General features: G+C 43.1%; 1 protein-coding gene and 1 pseudogene across 1 annotated transcript; both read left to right on the forward strand.

Moving 5' to 3' along the window:
- The first annotated feature begins 3,305 nt into the window (after nucleotides 1-3,305).
- Nucleotides 3,306-4,094, forward strand: LOC115207078 (urocortin-3-like). Its single transcript, XM_029774079.1, has one exon. It carries the CDS (start codon nucleotides 3,327-3,329, stop codon nucleotides 3,702-3,704), a length of 378 nt encoding a protein of 125 aa, XP_029629939.1. The 5' UTR covers nucleotides 3,306-3,326; the 3' UTR covers nucleotides 3,705-4,094.
- A 5,017-nt stretch (nucleotides 4,095-9,111) lies between these two features.
- Nucleotides 9,112-25,053, forward strand: LOC115207190 (cell death activator CIDE-3-like; annotated as a pseudogene).
- Nucleotides 25,054-25,277: the final 224 nt, after the last annotated feature.

Raw genomic sequence — 25,277 nt, forward strand, 5'->3', positions numbered from 1 at the left:
AATTTGGTTGAGGTCGGGGGATTGTGGAGGCCAGGTCATCTGATGCAGCACTCCATCACTCTCCTTCTTGGTAAAATAGCCCTTACACCGCCTGGAGGTGTGTTGGGTCATTGTCCTGTTGAAAAAATAAATTATAGTGGGACTAAGGCCAAACCAGATGGGATGGCGTATCGCTGCAGAATGCTGTGGTAGCCATGCTGGTTAAGTGTGCCTTAAATTCTAAATAAATCACAGACAGTGTCACCAGCAAAGCACCTCCATACCATAACACCCCCTCCTCCATGCTTTACGGTGGGAAATACACATGCGGAGATCATCCATTCACCCACACCGCGTCTCACAAAGACACCGTGGTTGGAACCAAAAATCTCAAATTTGGACTCCAGACCAAAGGACAAATTTCCACCGGTCTAATGTCCATTGCTCATGTTTCTTGGCCCAAGCAAGTCTCTTCTTCTTATTGGTGTCCTTTAGTAGTGGTTTCTTTGCAATAATTCGACCATGAAGGCCTGATTCACGCAGTCTCCTCTGAACGGTTGATGTTGAGATGTGTCTGTTACTTGAACTCTGTGAAGCTTTTATTTGGGCTGCAATTTCTGAGTCTGGTAACTCTAATGAACTGCTCCTAACTCTGGGTCTTCCATTCCTGCGGTGGTCTTCATGAGAGCCATTTTCATCATAGCGCTTGATCGTTTTTGCAACTGCACTTGAAGAAACTTTAAAAGTTCTTGACATTTTCCGTATTGACTGACCTTCATGTCTTAAAGTAACGATGGACTGTCGTTTCCCTTTCCTTATTTGAGCTATTCTTGCCATAATATGGACTTGGTCTTTTACCAAATTGGGCTATCTTCTGTATTCCCCTTAACCCCCCCCTTGTCACAACACAACTGATTGGCTCAAACACATTAAGATGATTGGCTCAAACACATTAAGATGGAAAGAAATTCCACAAATTAACTTTTAAGAAGGCACACCTGTTAAGTTAATGGAAATGCATTCCTAGGGACTACCTCATGAAGCTGGTTGAGAGAATGCCAAGAGTGTGCAAAGCTGTCATCAAGGCAAAGGGTGGCTATTTGAAGAATCTGGGGGCGGCAGGTAGCCTAGTGGTTAGAATGTTGGACTAGTAACCAAAAGGTTGCAAGATTGAATCCCCGAGCTGACAAGGTAAATATCTGTCATTCTGCCCCTGAACAAGGCAGTTAACCCACTGTTCCTAGGCCGTCATTGAAAATAAGAATTTGTTCTTAACTGACTTGCTTCTACACCTGCATTGCTTGCTGTTTGGGGTTTTAGGCTGGGTTTCTGTACAGCACTTTGATATATCAGCTGATGTAAGAAGGGCTACATAAATACATTTGATTTGATTAGTTAAATAAAGGTAAAATAAAAACATTTAAAATGTAGAAAATAGGAAAAATCAAGAAACACCCTTGAATGAGTAAGTGTTCTAAGACTTTGGACCAGTAGTGTACACTGACGTACTAACTCAAGAATGTTCGGGAGTTAAATGATCTGTTAGAACCACTGATATGTAAATATACTGCTCAAAAAAATAAAGGGAACACTTAAACAACACATCCTAGATCTGAATGACAGAAATTATCTTATTAAATACTTTTTTCTTTACATAGTTGAATGTGCTGACAACAAAATCACACAAAAAATAATCAATGGAAATCCAATTTATCAACCCATGGAGGTCTGGATTTGGACTCACACTCAAAATTAAAGTGGAAAACCACACTACAGGCTGATCCAACTTGGATGTAATGTCCTTAAAACAAGTCAAAATGAGGCTCAGTAGTGTGTGTGGCCTCCACATGCCTGTATGACCTCCCTACAACGCCTGGGCATGCTCCTGATGAGGTGGCGGATGGTCTCCTGAGGGATCTCCTCCCAGACCTGGACTAAAGCATCCGCCAACTCCTGGACAGTATTTGGTGCAACGTGGCGTTGGTGGATGGAGCGAGACATGATGTCCCAGATGTGCTCAATTGGATTCAGGTCTGGGGAACGGGCAGGCCAGTCCATAGCATCAATGCCTTCCTCTTGCAGGAACTGCTGACACACTCCAGCCACATGAGGTCTAGCATTGTTTTGCATTAGGAGGAACCCAGGGCCAACCGCACCAGCATATGGTCTCACAAGGGGTCTGAGGATCTCATCTCGGTACCTAATGGCAGTCAGGCTACCTCTGGCGAGCACATGGAGAGCTGTGCAGCCCCCCAAAGAAATGCCACCCCACACCATGACTGACCCACCGCCAAACCGGTCATGCTGGAGGATGTTGCAGGCAGCAGAACGTTCTCCACGGCGTCTCCAGACTCTGTCACGTCTGTCACGTGCTCAGTGTAAACCTGCTTTCATCTGTGAAGAGCACAGGGCGCCAGTGGCGAATTCGCCAATCTTGGTGTTCTCTGGCAAATGCCAAACGTCCTGCACGGTGTTGGGCTGTAAGCACAACCCCCACCTGTGGACGTCGGGCCCTCATACCACCCTCATGGAGTCTGTTTCTGACCGTTTGAGCAGACACATGCACATTTGTGGCCTGCTGGAGGTCATTTTGCAGGGCTCTGGCAGTGCTTCTCCTGCTCCTCCATACCAAAGGCGGAGGTAGCGGTCCTGCTGCTGGGTTGTTGCCCTCCTACGGCCTCCTCCACGTCTCCTGATGTATTGGCCTGTCTCCTGGTAGCGCCTCCATGCTCTGGACACTACGCTGACAGACACAGCAAACCTTCTTGCCACAGCTCGCATTGATGTGCCATCCTGGATGAGCTGCACTACCTGAGCCACTTGTGTGGGTTGTAGACTCCGTCTCATGCTACCACTAGAGTGAAAGCACCGCCAGCATTCAAAAGTGACCAAAACATCAGCCAGGAAGCATAGGAGCTGAGAATTGGTCTGTGGTCCCCACCTGCAGAACCACTCCTTTATTGGGGGTGTCTTGCAAATTGCCTATAATTTCCACCTGTTGTCTATTCCATTTGCACAACAGCATGTGAAATGTATTGTCAATCAGTGTTGCTTCCTAAGTGGACAGTTTGATTTCACAGAAGTGTGATTGACTTGGAGTTACATTGTGTTGTTTAAGTGTTCCCTTTATTTTTTTGAGCAGTGTATATCACAGTGGGTAACCATTAGTCATGGCAATTACATACCGTTGAGGAAACATTAATGGTGTGCCATGCCATCATTACAAGGACCATGAGGGAACCATGCTATATTTAGAGCAAATTAACAAATCTGCTTCAAAATTGTATGATTTTCACTATAAAAAGTTTCCTCTCCGCCTTTCCTCCCTCAGATCAACTGTGCTGACCATGCGAGGCATGCATCTAAGTCTGTGTCTGGCTCTGCTGCTGCCATGGTGCAACCAGTGCCAGATAACGGACTCTGCCAGTGCCAAGCTGGGAAAAGAAGACACAGGAGACCTGTTGGCTGTCAAACTCGTAAACCGCAGTGGCATCCTGGGCCCTCTGCTCCCCCCAGAGTTCCATCCAACACCCCGGCAGACCAGAGCCCCACGTCCGGCCTCCCAGGTCTCCAAGAGAGCCCAGCAAGGGTCTCGCTTCACCCTGTCCCTGGATGTTCCCACCAGCATCCTCAGTGTCCTCATAGATCTTGCCAAGAACCACGACATGAGAGCCAAGGCTGCTGCCAATGCAGAGCTGATGGCACGCATTGGAAAAAGGAAATAAAGGCTGGGGTCGTATGGGCAAAGGCTAAGGGGGGCAATTCTCAACTCACCAGGGTGGGTTTTCAAAATCAGGTTAAGGGATGGATAGGTTATGGGAAGGAATGGTTGTTATTAGAGGAAAAGACATCTTGAAGTCTTTAATTAGTTTAGCCCTTTATCTGTTTTATATTTCTATTGCATAATTCTTACCTCATTTTATGCCAAAAAGATCCACTGTCTGCCTGTACAGAACCATTATATAAAAAGAATGATAGAACAAATTGTGCTAATTAAATGTCACTTATCAAATATAAGATGAAGCTGGTCTTTTGTCTCCGCTACAGTGGGCAAAATGTACAATTTGTGGGCAGATAATCTTCTGAAATAGTAATAGGCAGGGAACTATTTGGCGTCTGTTTATTGTTTTTATTTGTATGTGTAACAAACTAAGGAAAGGTTGGAAAATAAAATCAGATAATGTAACCTAATTTCTGTGTGTACAGCTTGCTTCTTCTGCATTGACGTCAGAGGCGTTTATTAATTACAAGCATCAGTAACCAATAAAGCACTAACGAATAAGTAATATCACCCTGCGTCATTCCCAACAAGAAGACTGATAACAGGACTATGGCATAGGGAGGAAACTGACCTGAGACAGAGGTCCCTGTTAGAGATCATCCATCTAGTTGATCAATGCTTGATCCCAAGTCAATTGGATAATTAAAGCAGCAATGCTGAGAGTAATTTTTAGTCACAGCACAGACCATTACTTAACTCAGATAGATACATAAGCAAATTACAAATAAACATTCGTCTGGACTCCTGGAAGTACTGGATGGTGTGCAGGTGGTACAGTTTGTGAGGTAATATGGCCTACAAAACGACTAAAATGATGGTACAAAAACAACACAATCATGTTCATCAAAGAATATGTTTATAGCCTGTCTCAATTGTTCAATAAAGGTATATATATATATATATGAGTAAATAACTCACGGACACTAGAGAAGCTAAACCAAGATAAATTCTAGGCAGAGTTGCAAAGAAAAAGCAATATCTCAGACTGGCCAATAAAAATAAAAGATTAAGATGGGCAAAAGAACACAGACACTGGACAGAGGAACTCTGCCTAGAAGGCCAGCATCCCGGAGTCACCTGTTCACTATTTAATGAAGCTGCCAGTTGAGGACTTGTGAGGCGTCTGTTTCTCAAACTAGACACTCTAATGTACTTGTCCTCTTGCTCAGTTGTGCACCAGGGCCTCCCACTCCTCTTTCTATTCTGGTTAGAGTCAGTTTGTGCTGTTCTGTGAAGGGGTAGTACACAACGTTGTACAAGATCTTCAGTTTCTTGGCAATTTCTTGCATGCAATAGCCTTCATTTCTCAGAACAAGAATAGACTGATGAGTTTCAGAAGAAAGGTATTTGTTTCTGGCCATTTTGAGCCTGTTATCGAACCCACAAATACTGATGCTCCAGATACTCAACTAGTCTAAAGAAGGCCAGTTTTATTGCTTCTTTAAACAGAACAACAGTTTTCAGCTGTGCTAACATAATTTCAAAAGGGTTTTCTAATGATCAATTAGCCTTTTAAAATGATAAACTTGGATTAGCTAACACAACGTGCCATTGGAACACAGGAGTGATGGTTGCTGATAATGGGCCTCTGTACGCATCTGTAGATATTCCATTAAAATCAGCCATTTCCAGCTACAATAGTCATTTACAACATTAACCATGTCTACACTGTATTTCTGATCAATTTGATGTTATTTTAATGGACCAAAAAATTATAATTCTATCAAAAACAAGGACATTTCTAAGTGACCCCAAACTTTTGAACAGTAGTGTATATATATATATATATATATATATATATATATATATATATATATATATATATATATATATATATATATATGTGTGTGTTTATATAATAGCCTACCATAGGCTATACAGAAATAGTGTCAGCACAATCTGTATGATTACTATAGGCCAGGCCCATATCATGAAGAAGATGAATGAAGAATAAAATAAATGCCTTTAATGAGCCAACTGTTTAAAAGGTCTCACTCCCCCTTTTGGCTACTGTTGTCATGTGTAGTCTACTACTACTACACTACCAACATAGACAACATAAGTTAGTTAACAGCTATTTTAAGAAATATAAATGGATATTTGAAAAGAAAATACAGATGAGTCACTGAACCCGGGGGCCAAATTTTTTGGCACTTTCCTGCATAACCGAAGCCGCAGTTGACAGCTTATCATGTGGTCTACCATTTGTATACTACCCCAAAGCGGTCTGAGGTGCATCAGAGCAGTAGTGAATTGAGCAATTTCTGTGCTTTGACAGGTCATACTTGAGATCACATCTGATAGCTTCGACCGCCGCGGGATTCATTCGTTGCCCAGATGCAGTGCCCGACCGACAGCAGCCTCACAGGTGTTACAAGGTCATTCATCATTTTCCCACATGATGTCGTTATTCACACAAAGTTGGACGAAGCATTGAAGCAATTTATAAACCATGCAAAAATACCATGATTATTTTCATTTTTATAGTTACTCCGGTCAAAAATACTAAGAACACATTTAGTGAATTTCAGCGTTTATAGAGTTCAGCACAGTAGGCCTAATTATGTTTTATTACGTGATTTAAAAAGGTGCTGCCAATGATGGCTAGGTGGATGACACTCAGCAGACAGCCATAAGGAGAGGCTATTTTGACTCAAAGGTATACTAACAAGTACGTTTGTTTCATTGTATATTGGTAGATTTACGTTTGCCCCTGACATTCATTGAAGATTTCTAAGTAGTAGACCTAATGGAGCTGGGACATGGTTTGCCCAGTAAATCCCTACGGTAAAGTTACCTTTATGATAAAGATTCAGACTTTGCTCATCAATACCTCTTCAACAGAACATGCCAGGATGGTATAAATTACATTTTGAATCGGTTGACGATTGCGAAGAAGCTACACCGGTTGTCCAGTTCCGTTTACAAAAAGTGACCTTCACAGTAATTTCAATGCCAGATTTTCCTTGTACTGCAGTTTAGGGACCATCTTAAAAGGTGCAATTTGAACCCACTGTTAACTGAAATTTCAAGTTTTGAAATCACATGACAGAACTCTCAAACCAACTTTAGTAAGTTCAAGGACCTGTCCTCTTCAATCAACGGCAATAATTTTAATTGACTTTAAATAGGAAAAATACTTACTTAACTTCAATAGCTTAAAACCCATAATACTTTCATGGATACAACCAACTTTTATTGGTTCAGTGACTATATCGCTAATCAACAGCAATTATTTGAGTGTTTTTTTACTTTGTCAATTTTTTTAATGAATTTTAATTTAATTTACATGAAAAAAAGGATGCCAGGGTTACTATTCCAGCCAGCTCCCTGCCCCAGGGAAAGGGCCAGGGAGCAGCCGGGGGACCACCCAAGGAACCCTGCTCTGCACACGAGAAGGACGGTGTCCGTCACCTACCGTAGGCCTCAGCCAGCCCTTTCACACTTGCCTGGCTACCCAGACTCCTTGCTCCGGCCAAACGCTATGCTAGGCCTACGGACGTAAAAAAAATTATCCGCAATGAGTCTGGATCGGAGTATCTCCCTGCCTCCTGCCTCACCCTCCTTGGACCTCTCTGGAGGACCAGACAGTCCCCCACTGACCAGGTGACCTATTCCCCCAGTCAAGCCACCCCTGTCTGGCCCTCACTGCTGCCTCACCTTTTCTGGAGCTCCACTCCTTACACTGGAGTTCCACAAACTAAGTCCAGACCTCCAGGCCCTACACTCCTTTCCCTGTCTGCCTGCCCTCTTCCTGGGGCTGAGAGTCTAGCTTACTCCCTGGACCTCCAGGCCTACACATTTACTCTCCCTACACGGGCAACAACCCTCTCCCTGGACATCACCCATAACTGCATTCCGGTCAGTCTCATTCACCTCCAGATCCTCACGAACCGGGGCACCCGCACTTAAGCCCCCACCACTAAGACCTCTATAGACCCACTGCCAGGAACCACAGGCATCTGGTGTCCCAAACACGCTCTCTGAACCTGGTAACCTCCAACAGGTTACAAGGTTCAGTCCCCACTATACACTCCTAACAATGTGTATATATGAATGGACAAAGCTATTGATCACATGACACCATTCCTTCCTATGTAAAGACTCGATAGTGCATTATAGCCAAATTAAGTCGGTTAATATGGTGTCTCATGGAGATAACATGCGCAGTTTGAGCTATTCCAGGAAGTGACGTTGCAAGCTAGCTTCGTGCTGCACCCTCTCTTTGAGTAACTCAAGTTTAAGGCCGACGCAGTACTGTAGGCTGCCATTAGCAGCTAAATTGTTCTTATACTTCTTCTGTAAGCAATTTTAAAATAATCAGTTCAAGGACATCTGGTGTATTAGAAGCAATTATTGGTACATTGACTGTCTTAAAAAAAAATTGGATACTGTTTTCTGCTAACAATGCCTGTAGTACCGCAGTCGGTCTTGAACTTCCGTGGCTTTAATAGAAGGGGCAGTCGTTCTCCCAGCTGTGGACCTGTTGACAGCGCTCCATCTCCAGACTCTGAGTGCCCGTTTACTTTACTTTCAAAGTAAACTCAATTAAAATATATTTTTTTTTAAGAGTAAAAAATACTAAGTTATTGCTTTTGATTGGAAGGATAAGGTCCCTGAAGCAATAACAGTTGGTTGTAATCATGAAAGTGAAATGAGGTTGAAGCTATTGATGTTTTTTGGCAGTATTTTTATGTAAAGTGAATAAAAGGAAAATATAAAGTAAATAAAAATACTAATTGCCGTTGATATTTGAGAAGAAGTCTCTCTGAACAATGTCAATTGGTTTGAGAAGGTACTGACGTTTTTAATTAACATGCAATTGGTAGGCGTTGCAGTTTTAAGATGGTCCCTTAACACTAGGAGCGCAACGGTTTAGCTACATTTCCCCTCCAAAAAGTAAATATAGCACGGAATTGGAAAAACACGGGGTGTAACTTGTTCGTTATCGTCAGCTGATTTAGAATATGACATTTCCATCATCCTGTCATGTTCCGTTGAGGTATTGACGAGCAAAATCCTTATCTTTAATATAAAGCTAACTTCACCACAATGAATAAATCAGACTTTGATCCCCCAAAAAATGGTATACAGTCTGAAACAAACCACTGCAAAACCGTGCAATTGTACCTTTTTTATAAGCCAAAATGTTGAATAAAATTACTCTACCGATTGTCTGTTTGGTTGGTCCCTCAGCTGCTCAAAATGTAAGACAAAATATACACAGAAAAGTATTGTTTACCCGACTTTTTAGAATGCTGCTACTGAAGTTGACCTGGCACACGATCAAAACAATGAAAACATTTGTTAGTGTGCTTGCATGTACTCCGCGTCTTGTCCAAGTGCCTTCCGTCATGAGCAAACATTTTGATTGCCACACACATAGACCCGCGTTTTGAAGTCGGTTTAATAATACATTTCTGCGCATAGTTTGTCAATGTTCAACCAGCTGATTGACCGACACCACAGACAATCAATCGGCAGAGTAATGTCCAATATAATTGTATTCAACATTTATGACAGACAAGGTATGTTTAGTTTTTTCTGTGTAAATAAATGTTCGTGGCTTTGCATACTCGATTGAAGGCATTGCCACGTAATGTGACTAGGAGTTGAAACATTAATGTACTGGACATTGTCCTGAGTTTGACCTTGTGTGTGTATATAATTAAATGTGTCTTATTGTGCAGATCAACCATAATGCAAATTGCACACATTCTAATGTACTGTAGCTTACATTGTCGAGCTCTGACTTGTCCTGACCCTGGCACTTGACCTATTTTTGACCCTCTGTAAGAAGGCAAGTGGTAACTTGGTACTGTGATGTTGATCCCATTTACCCTAGCTGTATTACTGAGTCAGGGTTAATGTGAAGATGATCCTGTAATGCCACTGTGTTTAATAATGCGCCTCAATCTTGCGTGAGGAGGTGTGAGTTGTGACTGCATAAGCAGCAGTGCACTTAAGCATTTTATCACTCTGTCCTTAATCTGTTTATGCACTTTCCTTATTTGGCTGGCTCCCAGAGGGGGTGTGGGTGGGTGTGTGGTTTGCTTGTCTTGTAGATTTGAGATGCAGTTGAATTGTGTTTCTCATTTGAGTGTGTATGTTAATGTTCCTGTGGTCAAGAGAGCTTGTCAATGCTCTGTATTGCTGTGGGGCATTTATGTGTGTAAAAGCTAGGTGGTCACAGACAGCGTGTGAAATAACTGGCAACAGAGAATAAATTGTGAAAGAGTAATTTCTCACCAAACTAAAGGACTGCAGGAGGTTTTGACACTCTGCTTTGTGAAATGTATTTTTTTTCAATTCCTTAACACGTGAAAGCCAAGGTGGGCCCTCCATCCCCAGTGAGCCTGAGGTTTCATTGGAACACACCATACATGAGCTCAAAAGACAAGCGTGTCCATCAGTGGTTATGCTGCCCCCAAAATGCCACTTCTAGTGTGGTGCTATTCTCAGTTGAAGATGATAGATTTTTTTGCTCAGTACTGGTCAGATCAAAGATCAGGGGTGTGAATATAATCTGTGATTGAATTGATGGTTTTGTTTTGTGTCACACCTCGGCTACTAGTCAGATGAATCCTGCCTACACAAACACTTTTGGATTTTGATAGCCTGATACTATGTGTCTCGTTTGATTTACTACAGTTACATTATGACCCACATTATGTAAGCCATAGAATCTAAACACATTCATCTAATTGTTAAAACACACCTGGTTGTGCAACATGGATGGTCTGATAGAAGTTAAAAGGCAGGGCACTCCCACTCTATGATGTGTTATTAAAGTGATGTGTATGAGACATCGGTCAGATAACAACACCACGGTTGGACAGACATCAGTAGGCCCACTACTATTGCCATCTCTTGATTTTCAGCACTGGGATTTGATTTATTTTTGGTAGCTTGAGAGAGTTGCTGAATATAACTGACTGCATACAGTCAACAGATTAGAACGAAAGTAAAAGAACCAGTGATGTAGGAGAGGGAGCAAAAAAAGAGACAGTGATGTAGGAGAGGGAGCAAAAAAAGAACCAGTGATGTAGGAGAGGGAGCAAAAAAAGAACCAGTGATGTAGGAGAGGGAGCAAAAAAAGAACCAGTGATGTAGGAGAGGGAGCAAAAAAAGAACCAGTGATGTAGGAGAGGGAGCAAAAAAAGAACCAGTGATGTAGGAGAGGGAGCAAAAAAAGAACCAGTGATGTAGGAGAGGGAGCAAAAAAAGAACCAGTGATGTAGGAGAGGGAGCAAAAAAAGAGACAGTGAAATCAAGGATCCGTCGATTTATAAATTATCAGAAATTGGACCTGTGTTTCACAGAGATGGAGAAGCGTGGCAAAAAAGGTAACCAAAACTCAATTTACTGTAGACAGGAGACTTAGTGTCAGAACTGTCATCTCTGTTTTCTGTCAATTATAGCTGTGAATGTATGAATGTAAAGTGGAGTTCATTAGCACCATGTTTTATTTTTTGTGTATATAGTGAATAATTACCATATATTATTTTAGTAAAAATGTATTCCTTTTGGACAGATAGTCACAAGACTATTATAATGAAGTGTTGTCTGTGGTCGGCTACATTAGGATACTGACATTTCAAGTGTCTATTGTATGTGACAAGACGTGGGCTGTCAAGGGTTGCCTTTTCTCTCCAGAAATATTGCTGTTCGGAGCTGTAATTATGGCTTGCTTGTCTTTGTCAGTCATGTTTCTCTCATACAAATGTTTTAAATATTTGTAAAAAGATCCCCAGTACCGTGTACAGTCAGTGTGGTGGTAGCCTTCCCTGCTGGTGGTGATGTTGTAACTGCAGTGTGAAGACTACATTGGTGAATTGTTCCCTTTTCATCCACAGGTGCTGTTAGCAGTGGATCCTGGGAGCAGTGGATCCAAAGGATGGATTATTCCATGAAGTCCCTCAGTCTCCTGTCCTCTGCTTCTCTCTCCAAGTGCCTGATGCCGCAGCACTGAGGGGATGTATGCCATGAAGCAGACACTTTTATCCAAAGGGACTTAGTCATGCGTGCATACATTTTAAGTATGGGTAGTCCTGGGAATTGAACCCACGCTCTAAGAAAAAAAAGGTGCTATCTAGAACCTAAAGGGTTCTTCAGCTGTTGCCGTTGGAGAACCCTTTGAAGAACCCTTTTTAGTTCCAGGTAGAAAGAACCCTTTTAGATTCCATGTAGAACCCTTTCCACAGAGGGTTCTACCTGGAACCAAAAGGGTTTCTACCTCAAATCAAATTTAATTGGTCACATACACATGGTTAGCAGATGTTAATGTGAGTGTAGCGAAATGCTTATGTTTCAAGTTCTGACTGTGCAGTAATATCTAACAAATAATCTAACAATTCCCAACAACTACCTAATACACACAAATCTAAAGGGGTGAATGAGAATATGTACATATAAATATATGGATGAGCGATGGCCGAGCGGCATAGTCAAGGTGCAGTAGATGGTATAAAATACAGTATATACATGTGATATGGGTAATGTAAGATATGTAAACAATATTAAAGTGGAATTATTTTAAGTGGCATTGTTTAAAGTGACTAGTGATCCATTTATTAAAGTATCCAGTGATTGGGTCTCAATGTGGGCAGCGGCCTCTCTGAGTTATTGATTGCTGTTTAGCAGCCTGATGGCCTTGAGATAGAAACTGTTTCTCAATCTCTCTGTTCCAGCTTTGATGCACCTCTACTGACCTCGCCTTCTGGATGATAGCAGTGTGAACAGGCAGTGGCTCGGGTGGTTGTTGTCCTTGATGATCTTTTTGGCCTTCCTGTGACATCGGGTGCTGTAGGTGTTATGGAGGGCAGGTTGTTTGCCCACCGGTGATGCGTTGTGCAGGCCGCACCACCCTCTGGAGAGCCTTGCGGTTGAGGGCGGTGCAGTTGCCGTACCAGGCTGTGATACAGCCCGACAGGATGCTCTCCATTGTGCATCTGTAAAAGTTTGTCAGGGTTTTGGGTGACAAGCCAAATTCCTTCAGCCTCCTGAGGTTGAAGAGGCGCTGTTGTGCCTTCTTCACCACACTGAAAGTGTGGGTGGACCATTTCAGTTTGTCTGTGATGTGTGCACCCAGGAACTTAAAATATTCCATCTTCTCCACTGCTGAGGGTACTGGAGGGTACTATGGTGTTGAATGCTGAGCTGTAGTCAATGAACAGCATTCTTACATGGGTATTATTTTTGTCCAGATGGGATAGGGCAGTGTGCAGTGCGATGGCGATTGCATCATCTGTGGACCTGTTGGGGTGGTATGCAAACTGAAGTGGGTCTAGGGTGGCCGGTAAGGTGGCGGTGATATGATCTTTGACAAGCCTCTCAAATCACTTCATGATGACAGAAGTGAGTGCTACGGGGAAGTAGTCATATAGTTCAGTTATCTATGCCTTCTTGGGTACAGGAACAATGGTAGCCATCTTGAAGCATCTGAGGACAACAGACTGCGATAGGGAGCGATTTAAATATGTCCGTAAACACACCAACCAGCTGGTCTGCACATGCTCCGATGCCTCGGCTAAGGATGCCGTCTGGGCCAGCAGCCTTGCGAGGGTTAACATGTTTAAATGTTTTACTCACGTCAGCCACTGAGAAGGAGAGGGGGGGCCGCAGACTTTGTTAGCGTGCCGCGACGGTGGCACTGTACTATCCTCAAAGTGGGCAAAGAAGGTGTTTAGTTTGTCTGGAAGCGTGACGTCGGCATCCGTGATGTGGCTGTTTTTGTCCGTGATTTCCTTTAGACCCTGCCCCATACGTCTCGTGTCTGAGCTGTTGAATTGCGACTCCACCTTGTCCCTGTACCGGCATTTCCCTTGTTTGATTGCCTTGCGGAGGGAATAAGTACACTGTTTATATTCAGCCATATCTCCAGACCTCTTTCCATGGTTAAATGTGGTGGATCGCACCTTCAGTTTTACGCGAATGCCAACATCCATCCACGGTTTCTGGTTAGGGTAGGTTTTAATAGTCACAGTGGTTACAACATCTCCAATGCACTTATTTATAAACGCACTCACCGAATCAGCGTATAGATCAATATCATTCTCTGAAGCTGACCGGAACATATTCCAGTCCGCGTGATCAAAACAATCTTGGAGCGTGGCTTCCAATTGGTCAGTCCAGCGTTGAATGGTTCTCGTCACTGGTACATCCTGTTTGAGTTTCTGCCTATAAGCCGACATGAGCGTTGTGGTCAGATTTGCCGAAGGGAGGGCGGCGGAGGGCTTTGTATGCATCGCGGAAGTTAGTAGCAGTGGTCGAGAGTATTAGCCCTACATGTTGCACAATCAATATGCTGATAAAATTGAGGTAACATTGATCTCAAATTTGCTTTGTTAAAATCCCCAGCTACAATAAATGCAGCCTCGGTGTATATAGTTTCCAGTTTACATAAAGTTGAGTGAAGTTTTTGGTGTTTGCTTGAGGGGGGATGTACAGAGCTGACGAGAATTCTCTTTGTAGGTAGAATGGCTGGCATTTGATTTTAAGGAATTCTAGGTCGGGTGAGCAGAAGGACTTGAGTTCCTGTGTGTTGTTATGATCGCACCATGAGTTGTTAATCATGAAGCATACACACCCGCCATTCCTCTTCCCAGAGAGATGTTTATCTCAGTCATCACGATGCATGGAGAAGCCCGGTGGCTGGACCGATTCCGACAACATATCCTGAGAGAGCCATGTTTCTGTGAAACAGAGAGAGAGAGAGAGAGAGAGAGAGAGCCATGTTACAGCCTCTGATGTCTCTCTGGAAGGCAACCCTTGCTCGAATTCCGTCTACCTTGTTGTCAAGAGACTGGACATTGGCGAGTAGTATACTCGGGAGCGGTGAGCGATGTGCCTGTCTACGGAGCCTGACCAGAAGACCGCTCCGTCTGCCCCTTCTGCGGTGCCGTTGTTTTGGGTCGCCTACTGGGATCCAATCCATTGTCCTGGGTGGTGGTCCAAACAGAGGATCCGCTTCGGGAAAGTCGTATTCCTGTTCGTAATGTTGGTAAGTTGACGTTGCTCTTATATCCAATTGTTCTTCCCGGCTGTATGTAATGAAGACTTAAGATTTCCTGGGGTAACAATGTAAGAAATAATACATAAAAAAAACAAATACTGTGCGAAGCGAGGCGACCATCTCTATCAGCGCCATCTGGAACCAAAAAGGGTTCTCCTTCTCCTAAGGAGACAGCAGAAGAACCCTTTTGGAACAGTTTTTTCTAAGAGTGCACTATCCTGGCGTAGCAAGCGCCATGCTTTACCAACTGAGCTACGGAGGACCACATTTAGAGTCAAGATCAGCATAATTTTCCAATACATTTGACCGTTTTTGACTGTGTGCTTGTATGTGTCTCCACCAGCTGTGTGACAGCCAGTGTGTCAGCCAGTGCCTCCATGACCCAGCAGCTCCTTGTCAGGTCTCGTCGGCCTAAGCCCTTCCAGGTCACCAGCGCTGACCGCAACGTTAAAAAGGGAATCATGGCTAATGGGCTGCGAGACCCTCTCAACAAGGTAAGGAGAACAAAGGAGGAAATGTGGAAGGGATGAAAGAGAAGGAAGAGGGTGCTTGAGAACGAGTACACGTTTAATAAGAGAGAAGAGTGGTTTATGAGTGATGGACAGTAAGGGAGGAGAAGGAAAGAGTCAGGTTACTACCTCTTCATCATAAATTTAAACCACGGGAACAATGTGACCCAGATGGTTAAAAGAATGGAGGACTGAAAGGATGGGTGAGTCAGAGACTTTCAAAGGGAAGCAGAGAACTGGCAGTTTCCGTCATAGGCTTGTATGCTGCAGTACGTGCCGGTGGTGTTGGCAGAAATCCGCTGATGGCAGGGCCAGCAAAAATGTAGGTGTGGCAAAAATTTGGGCACGCAAATCATCATTCAATTATCATAAAAGCCTACCCTATACACTAATGTAATCGATCGCACACAACAAACCATCTAACGTGATTTCACATTACAGACCAAATAGTCTTGTTAATCAGTTAACATGCGACTCACATAGACCTACACATAATAAACCATAGGCCTATAGTTAATAGACTATGAGACTAGAACATAATGCCCTGCTATAACAGTAATAATCACAATAGGCAGCCATAGCCTATATAGACTAGAACAGTGGTCACCAACCTTTACTTGGTCGAGATCACTTTGAGTCAAAATGCAAGCGGGGTGCAATTCCCAGTCGGTCGCGGGAGATCAAGTGTGATAGGCAATTTACATTGACTGGAAATATTGTTTCATACAGAGAGGTCTGATTTTCTCCTTGTAGGCCTACCTCTTATTATAAATAACATGGAATCAAATCTTGAGTCTGAAGCTAGGCTATATGATGACACTGGTAATAGGTCAGTTGCTATATGATGACACTGGTAATAGGTCAGTTGCTATATGATGGCACTGGTAATAGGTCAGTTGCTATATGATGACACTGGTAATAGGTCAGTTGCTATATGATGACACTGGTAATAGGTCAGTTGCTATATGATGACACTGGTAATAGGTCAGTTGCTATATGATGACACTGGTAATAGGTCAGTTGCTATATGATGACACTGGTAATAGGTCAGTTGCTATATGATGACACTGGTAATAGGTCAGTTGCTATATGATGACACTGGTAATAGGTCAGTTGCTATATGATGACACTGGTAATAGGTCAGTTGCTATATGATGGCACTGGTAATAGGTCAGTTGCTATATGATGACACTGGTAATAGGTCTGTTGTTATATGATGACACTGGTAATAGGTCAGTTGCTATATGATGACACTGGTAATAGGTCAGTTGCTATATGATGACACTGGTAATAGGTCAGTTACTATATGATGACACTGGTAATAGGTCAGTTGCTATATGATGACACTGGTAATAGGTCAGTTGCTATATGATGACACTGGTAATAGGTCAGTTGCTATATGATGACACTGGTAATAGGTCAGTTGTTGTAATTTCACTGGACTGATGGTTATGTCTCAGTGAAGTGAGGAAGAGAGTGCGAGTTGAAGTGGAGAAGCATGTTTCATGATTTCTAAAAGTGTTGAAATAATGATCAGCACTACAATGCTGTATTTGTCTCTGCATGTACTGAAACTGTCTTTAAGGCCCTCCATTAGATCAATGCAATCAGTGAAAATCACAGATATCATTTAACTTGGCAAATACGCTAACATCCTCTTTTATGCACAGTCTCTTGAAAATGGCAATTGTACTTATTTTTGGCTAATGAGTCTTGGCTAGCTAACGGTGAGTAGCCCACACAGTGTAGCCTAGCCCACACAGTGTAGCCTAGCCCACACAGTGTAGCCTAGCCCACACAGTGTAGCCTAGCCCACACAGTGTAGCCTAGCCCACACAGTGTAGCCTAGCCCACACAGCGATAGCTACTGTTTACTGCATATGGTATCAATGTTTTGATTTTTGTTTACATTTTTGGGAGGTGGGGGGGTAAATAATAGGCCTAAATGAAATAGTTTTTATGTACAGTACTAGATTTTATGTAATATGGCCTTGAATGTCCTGAGGCATCTGACAAATAGCATATTTTGTTACGTTACAGCCTTATTCTAAAATGAAGTTATTTTTTTCCTCAATCTGCACACAAGTTTGTAGAAATGTTTGCAAATCTAAAAAATGTATAAAAAATAAATATCACATTTACATAAATATTCAGACCCTTTACTCAGTACTTTGTTGAAGCACATTTAGCAGCGATTACAGCCTTGATTCCTCTTGGGTATGACGCTACAAGCTTGGCACACCTGAATTTGGGGAATTTCTCCCATTCTCTGCAGATCCTCAAGCTCTGTCAGGTTGGATGGGGAGCATCGCTGCACAGCTTTTCAGGTCTCTCCAGAGATGTTCAAGTCTGGGCTCTGGCTGGGACACTCAAGGACATTCAGAGACTTGTCCTGAAGCCACTCCTGTGTTGTCTTGGGTGTGTGCTTAGGGTTGTTGTCCTGTTGGAAGGTGAACCTTCGCCCCAGTCTGAGGTCCTGAGTGCTCTGGAGCAGGTTTTCATCAAGGATCTCTGTGTGCTCCGTTCAACTTTTCCTCGATCCTGACTAGTTTCCCACAATCCTGTCTCGGTACTCTACGGACAATTCCTTTGACCTCATGGCTTGGTTTTTGGTCTGACATGCACTGTCAACTGTGGGACCTTATATAGACATGTGTTCCTTTCCAAATCATGTCCAATCAATTGAATTTACCACAGGGGGACTCCAATGAAGTTGTAGAAACATCAGCGTGATCAATGGAAAGAGGATGCACCTGAGCTCAATTTCGATTCTCATAGCAAAGGGTCTGAATACTTATGTAAATAAGGTATTTCTGTTATACTTAATACATTTGCTAAAATGTCTAAAAACCTGTTTTACCTTTGTCATTATGGGGTATTGTGTGTAGATTGCTAAGGATTTTTAAATTTATTTTTTAGCATAAGGCTGTAACGTAACAATGTGGAAAAGTCAAGGGGTCTGAATACTTTCCGATGGCACTATGTGTGTATACAGTACCAGTCGAAAGTTTGGACACACCTACTCATTCCAGGGTTTTTCTTTATTTTTACTATTTTCTACATTGTGTGTAGATTATTGAGGGAAGATAACAATTTAATCAATTATTAGAATAAGGCTGTAACCTAAGAACATTTGAAAAAAGTGAAGGTCTGAATACTTTCCACAGACACTGTACAGTATATATAACCTCTGATCCTTCTTCTCACAGAGTCCACTAGGTGGTGCCATTACACCGGGTCACGCAGGCAGAATGGTGAAGAGGCCTCACTTCTGTGTATTATCATCACATTTTATTTGTCACATTCACCGAATACAACTGGTGTAGACATTATCGTGAAATGCTTACTTACGAGCCCTTCCCAACGATGCAAAGTTTAAAATAAATAAATAAAATACCCAAGAATGGAGATCTATAGGGAGTTCTAATACCAGGTCAATGTGTAGGGGTACAAGGTATCTGAGGTAGATGTGTATATGAAGGCAGGGTAAAGTGACTAGGAATCAGGATGAATAATAATAGTCAAATAAAGAACAGAGTAGCGGCAGAAAATAAAAGTGTGTGTGTGTGTGTGTGTGTGTGTGTGTGTGTGTGTATAATGTTTTGTCAGTATGCTCGTGCGTCTGTAGTGAATGTGTGTGGGAGTGTCAATGTTTTATTTTTTTTATTTCGCCTTTTATTTAACTAGGTAGGCCAGTTGAGAACAAGTTCTCATTTACAACTGCGACCTGGCCAAGATAAAGCAAAGTAGTGCGACACAAACAACACAGAGTTACACATGGGATAAACAAATGTACAGTCAATAACACAATAGAAAAATCCAAATACAGTGTGTGCAAATGTAGTAAGATAAGGGAGGTAAGGCAATAAATAGGCCATATTGGCGAAATAATTACAATTTAGCATTAACACTGAAGTGATAGATGTGCAGATGATGATGTGCAAGTAGAGATACTGGGGTGCAAAAATAAATAACAATATGGGGATGAGGTAGTTGTGTGGGCTATTTACAGATGGGCTATGTACAGGTGCAATGATCGGTAAGCTGCTCTGACAGCTGATGCTTAAAGTTAGTGAGGGAGATATAAGACTCAAGCTTCAGTGATTTTTTTTGTTGCAATTTGTTCCAGTCATTGGCAGACGAGAAAAAAACCTTTCCAAGCCAAACCTTCATACCATAACCACTAACCACTACACACAGCCTGCATCGTTGTCAATGTCACCATATAGGCTAACGTCATAGTCAACATTGCTACTAGAACTAAGGCGTTAGTAAACCGCTACAATTACGCAGTGCAGTTTAGTAGTTACACCGGCAGGCCCCGGTGGCAATAAATTCATAAAACCAAAAGCTTACCTTGACTTCGAAGAGTTCCTGTGATAGCCTTAGCCAGCTAGCTAACATAAATGGCATTCCTCTCTGTTGAGCTGGGTGTTTTGAGTAGGCTAAATTAGCAAGCTGGATTAGCTAGTTAGCTGTGAACGTGACAAAAATATAACTAGCTCACTCTCTCTGCTGCTTCTCCTTAATTTTTTTATTAATTTATTCAAAACTGTCCCAACTGTTTTTCACTCTCTTTGACTCAACTACTCACCACATGTTATGACTGCAGTGCCAACTACCTGTAGCTTATGCTTTCAGCACTAGATTCATTCTCTGATCCTTTGATTGAGTGGACAACATGTCAGTTCATCCTGCAAGAGCTCTGATAGGATGGAGGGTGTCCTCCGGAAGTCATCATAATTACTGTGCAAGTCTATTGAAGAGGGTGAGAACCATGATTCTCTGATGTTTTGTATTGAAGTCAATGTACCCAGAGGAGGACGGAAAATAGCTGTCCTCTGGCTACACATTTTTACATTTACATTTTAGTCATTTAGCAGACGCTCTTATCCAGAGCGACTTACAGTAGTGAATGCATACATTTCATACATTTATTTTTTGTTTTTTTCTGTGCTGGCCCCCTGTGGGAACCGAACCCACAACCCTGGCGTTGCAAACACCATGCTCTACCAACTGAGCTACAGGGAAGAATACACCAGAGAATGCTGTTAAAGCTACTACATATATATTGGTCTAGTGTGTGTGTGTGTGTGTGTGTGTGTGTGTGTGTGTGTGTGTAGGGTCCCATTAATTGACTATTTAGCTGTCTGGAAATGTACCATTCATATGACTTGAGGGTAGAAGCTGTCTCTGAGCCTGTTGGTCCAAGAGGTCTGAATACTTATGTAAATAAGGTATTTCTGTTTATTTTTTACCTGTTTTTGCTTTGGCATTATGGGGTATTATGTGTAGATTGCTGAGGATATATAATTTTTTTTATCTCAGAATAAGGCTGTAACGTAACAAAATGTGGAAAAAGTAAATGGGTCTGAATACTTTCCGAATGCACTGTAGGACAGTTTTAAGTCTCCCCGCGTTAGTCTCCACCCACCAGAAATGCTGCATCTGGGTGAGCAGTTTGTTGTTTGTTTATGGCCCCATACAGTTCGTTGAGCTACAGAGTGGTCTTGGCTCGTGGATGGATGTAGGCAGGCATGATGATAATGGATGAGAACGGTCTTGGTTGATAAAACGGTCTGCAGCTTACCATGAGGTATTCTAGATCAGATGAGAAAAAGCTCAACATTTCCTTCACACTTGAAGCAGCACACCAGTTGTTATTTATGAAAAAACACAATCCACCTTTCGAATTCCCCGATGCCGCCGTCTGATCCTGCCACGGCATGGAAAATCTGCCAGTACTATGTGCATAGCAGCAGCACGGCAGCATCATCATCATCCAGACACATTTCAGTAAGACCTAGTAGTTACAATACTGATGTGTTCTCAGATGAAGATGCAGTTGTATAACAAGCCGTTTAGATAAAATGGAACAAAAGAGAGAATCTACTCCCATATTGCATATCAAAAATTATTCCGTTCAGATAAATGCAAAAGCATACTTATTCTGGGCGAAGAGTTGAGGGAAATTGTCTGACATACTCACCTGTCAGTTTATTTGGTACACCACCCCGTTCACGAAAATGGATCGCTCCTGCAGACAGTGAGTCTCGTGGCCGTGACTTGCTATACAAAGCATGCAGACGGGCACCAAGGCATTGTTACTGTTAGATTGAACGTTAGAATGCGCAAAACTAGTGACATATGCGACTTGAGCTTGGTATGTTTGTCGGTGCCAAGCGCCGGATCCAGTGTCTCAGAAACTGTCGCTCTCCTGGGATTTTCACACACGACATTGTCTAGGGTTTACCAAGAATTGCGAGACAAACTAAAAACATCCAGTCAGCGCAGTCCTGTGGGCAAAACCGCTCTTTGATGAGGTCGAAGGAAAATGTCACGAATTGTGCAAGCCAACAGGCGGGCCACAAACAGACAAATAACGGCGAAGATCCTTGTCATGGATGGGCTATTGCAGAAGATAAACACCGGGTTCCATTCCCATCAGCTAAAAACAATAAGAAGTGGCTCAAGTAGGCATGCAATCATCAACACTGGACAATTGAGGAGTGGAAAAACATTGCCTGTTCTGATGAATCCCGGGGGGGTCAAAATCAAAAGTAACAGTCAGTATCTGGTGTGACCACCAGCTGCATAAGGAATGCAGTGCATCTCCTCCTCATGGACTGCACCAGATTTGCTAGTTCTTGCTGTGAGATGTTACCCCACTCTTCCACCAATGCACTTGCAAGTTCCCGGACATTTCTGAGGCGAATGGCCCTAGCCCTCACCCTCCGATCCAACAGGTCCCACACGTGCTCAATGGGATTGAGATCCGAGCTCTTCGCTGGCCATGGCAGAACACTGACATTCTGGTCTTGCAGGAAATCACGCACAGAACGAGCAGTATGGCTGGTGGCATTGTCATGCTGGAGGGTAATGTCAGGATGAGGCTGCAGGAAGGGTACCACATGAGGGAGGAGGATGTCTTCCCTGTAACGCACAGCGTTGAGATTGCCTGCAATGACAACAAGCTCAGTCCGATGATGCTGAGACACACCGCCCCAGACCATGACAGACCCTCCACCTCCAAATTGATCCCACTCCAGAGTACAGGCCTTGGTGTAATGCTCATTCCTTCGATGATAAACGCAAATCCGACCATCACCCCTGGTGAGACAAAACCGCGACTCGTCAGTGAAGAGCACTTTTTGCCAGTCCTGTCTGGTCCAGCGACGGTGGGTTTGTCCCCATAGGCGACGTTGTTGCCAGTGATGTCTGGTGAGGGCCTGGCTTACAACAGGCCTACAAGCCCTCAGTCCAGCCTCTCTCAGCCTATTGCGGACAGTCTGAGCATTGATGGAGGGATTGTGCGTTCCTGGTGTAACTCGGGCAGTTGTTGTTGCCATCCTGTACCTGTCCCGCAGGTGTGATGTTCGGATGTACCGATTCTGTGCAGGTGTTGTTACACGTGGTCTGCCACTGCGAGGACGATCAGCTGTCCATCCTGTCTCCCTGTAGCGCTGTCTTAGGTGTCTTACAGTACAGACATTGCAATTTATTGCCCTGGCCACATCTGCAGTCCTCATGCCTCCGTGCAGCATGCCTAAGGTATGTTCACGCAGATGAGCAGGGACCCTGGGCATCTTTCTTTTGGTGTTTTTCAGAGTCAGTAGAAAGGTCTCTTTAGTGTCCTAAGTTTTCATAACTGTGACCTTAATTGCCTACCGTCTGTAAGCTGTTAGTGTCTTAACAACCGTTCCACAGGTGCATGTTCATTAATTGTTTATGGCATGGGAAACCGTGTTTAAACCCTTTACAATGAAGATCTGTGAAGTTATTTGGATTTTTACGAATTCACTTTGAAACACAGGGTCCTGAAAAAGTGACGTTTCTTTTTTTGCTGAGTTTAGACGGGTGTAACTAATAAACTGGCTGGTCAGTGTATATGATAAATCATAAACCCCTCATTTAGTTACCTCTTTACAATTTTGGGCATAATAAAAGCACCATTTGAGCAAGAGTTGAGTGGTGTTTGTTTGTCCAAAGCAGGTCATTTTCATATTCATTAAATGATGAGCTGCCACCTGAACGGCATCACCCTGTGTGTTTCCTTGGCTCCTGTCATGCTGAGCGTCTCTCATTAACATAATGCCATTTAATCTCCTGTTGTCCATCCACCGTTCAGAATGAATTCATCTGTATTCTAATGCTCGTTATGTTCTTTTGCAGATGACTGAAGCCCTTGGGTGGAGGGGGGAGGGGTGTGTGCATGGGGGATCTAACTAGTCTTGCATTCATTTATCTTCGTTTGACAGCCAGTGTAAGAGGTTATCTATGCAGTTTTCCTTCACACACAATTTGAGTTTCCCATCGAAAATAAGCTGTTGGAGACCAGACTTAATTCCTGGGGGAAATTGATTTGCTTTTGTTTCTCTTTCTCTCCCCCTCTCAATATTTCTGCTCCCAGAACACTCCTCGCAGAATGCGAAATGAGCTCAAACCCCAGCCAAGGAAAGATGTGGCTAAAATAACATTTGACCTGTACAAGAACAACCCTCAGGATTTCTTTGGCTGTCTGAATGTGAAGGCCACCCTTTATGGCATCTATTCTGTCTCCTACGACATGCGCTGCTACGATGCCAAGAAGATGCTGAAAGTGAGTGACCTGTGAGTATGTGTCACTGTCTGTTTATGTGGGTACACAAAGGTGTGGCGGTTAGACCTAGGAGGAGGTTATTGATATGTTCAGATTCATTTTGGAAGGTTATGTCATCCATACTGAGCGCTGCCGATTTTCGGCTTTAGCTGAGCAATTGTGACAGTGAGGATTTAAATTGTGCAAGATCGACAAATAATGTTTTCTAGGCTGCTTTATTTTCTGCTTGTATTGTTCTCTATAAAAAGTCAGTGGAAAGAGAATGGAAGTTGTATCTAAACTAGGAGAGATCAAGGAGATGCAGGTTCCATCCCTGTACTGTCAATCACACTGTGATTCCCATCTGTCTAACACTGTTGGTGTTTCTCCATTTGCCTTACTATATGCTTATGTCTATCGGTTTGCCACTCACCTGTCTGATCACTGATCTACAGTCCAGGTATTAGTGTCTTTCTGTCTTGCAACTGTTTCCCTGTTCCTATAAGGAGGCTCTGAGATGGACCCTGTTCTCCATGCAGGCCACAGGCCACGTCCTCCTGGGCAGCTCCTGGACGAGGATGACCGGGCAGACAGGGGCCTGCCACCACTGCCACAGGAAGGCAAGATCAAACAACTACAGAGCATTCTGATGGGCAGGACTGCTGTGATGGGCTTGACTGTTGTTTGACCTATTCCAATACTATTAACATGCATCCTTCCCTTCTCCCTAATAATCACCCATCTTAGTTGATTGTGCAGGGGAAAGAGAAAGTTCCACCACATAGCTTGCATCTGTCCAGTAATGGCAGATTAGTGGTCATTTCATGGAATGGAGAAAAGAAGGATAGATGGATTTTCAGGATATTCAAACAGGGAATTGACTGTGCTAAAAAAAAAAATGGGTACATAGTGTTGCATCACTCTGATGATGTCATGGTTACTGCGGCAGGTACACGCCTTTTGGTTAGGTCACTCCTCTAGATTGACTTTTGTGACAGGAAATGCTATGTTGTCCCACACTATGTAAATACCTGGCTGCAGTCACTTGTGCTTTGTTACATATGTTTGTGTATATGGCTTGCAACACCCCACAAGCAAATGCCTACTTTTCTTTTGCAGTGACTGCTTCTGGACTGTACTTTCAACTGATATTAATATTAATAAGCAAAAATAAATCATATGATTATTAACCTTTCTGAGTGACTTTATTCCCCTTCAACACACACACACTCCCACCTGGCTCCACAGTGTTGGAGGTCATTATGGATGACATGTCTGACTGGCTCAAGGCACACTAATTGGCATAAGGTATGGTTGTCTCGCCCACACTCCTTTAATTGTCCCCCAGCCTGCCCTGTCCTGCCAGCTGGAGCCCATCTTTCTTTGGCCTGCTAGGGGGGGGAGAGGGCCAGGGAA

Source organism: Salmo trutta, chromosome 14, assembly GCF_901001165.1.
Source record: "Salmo trutta chromosome 14, fSalTru1.1, whole genome shotgun sequence".
Lineage (NCBI taxonomy): Eukaryota > Metazoa > Chordata > Actinopteri > Salmoniformes > Salmonidae > Salmo > Salmo trutta.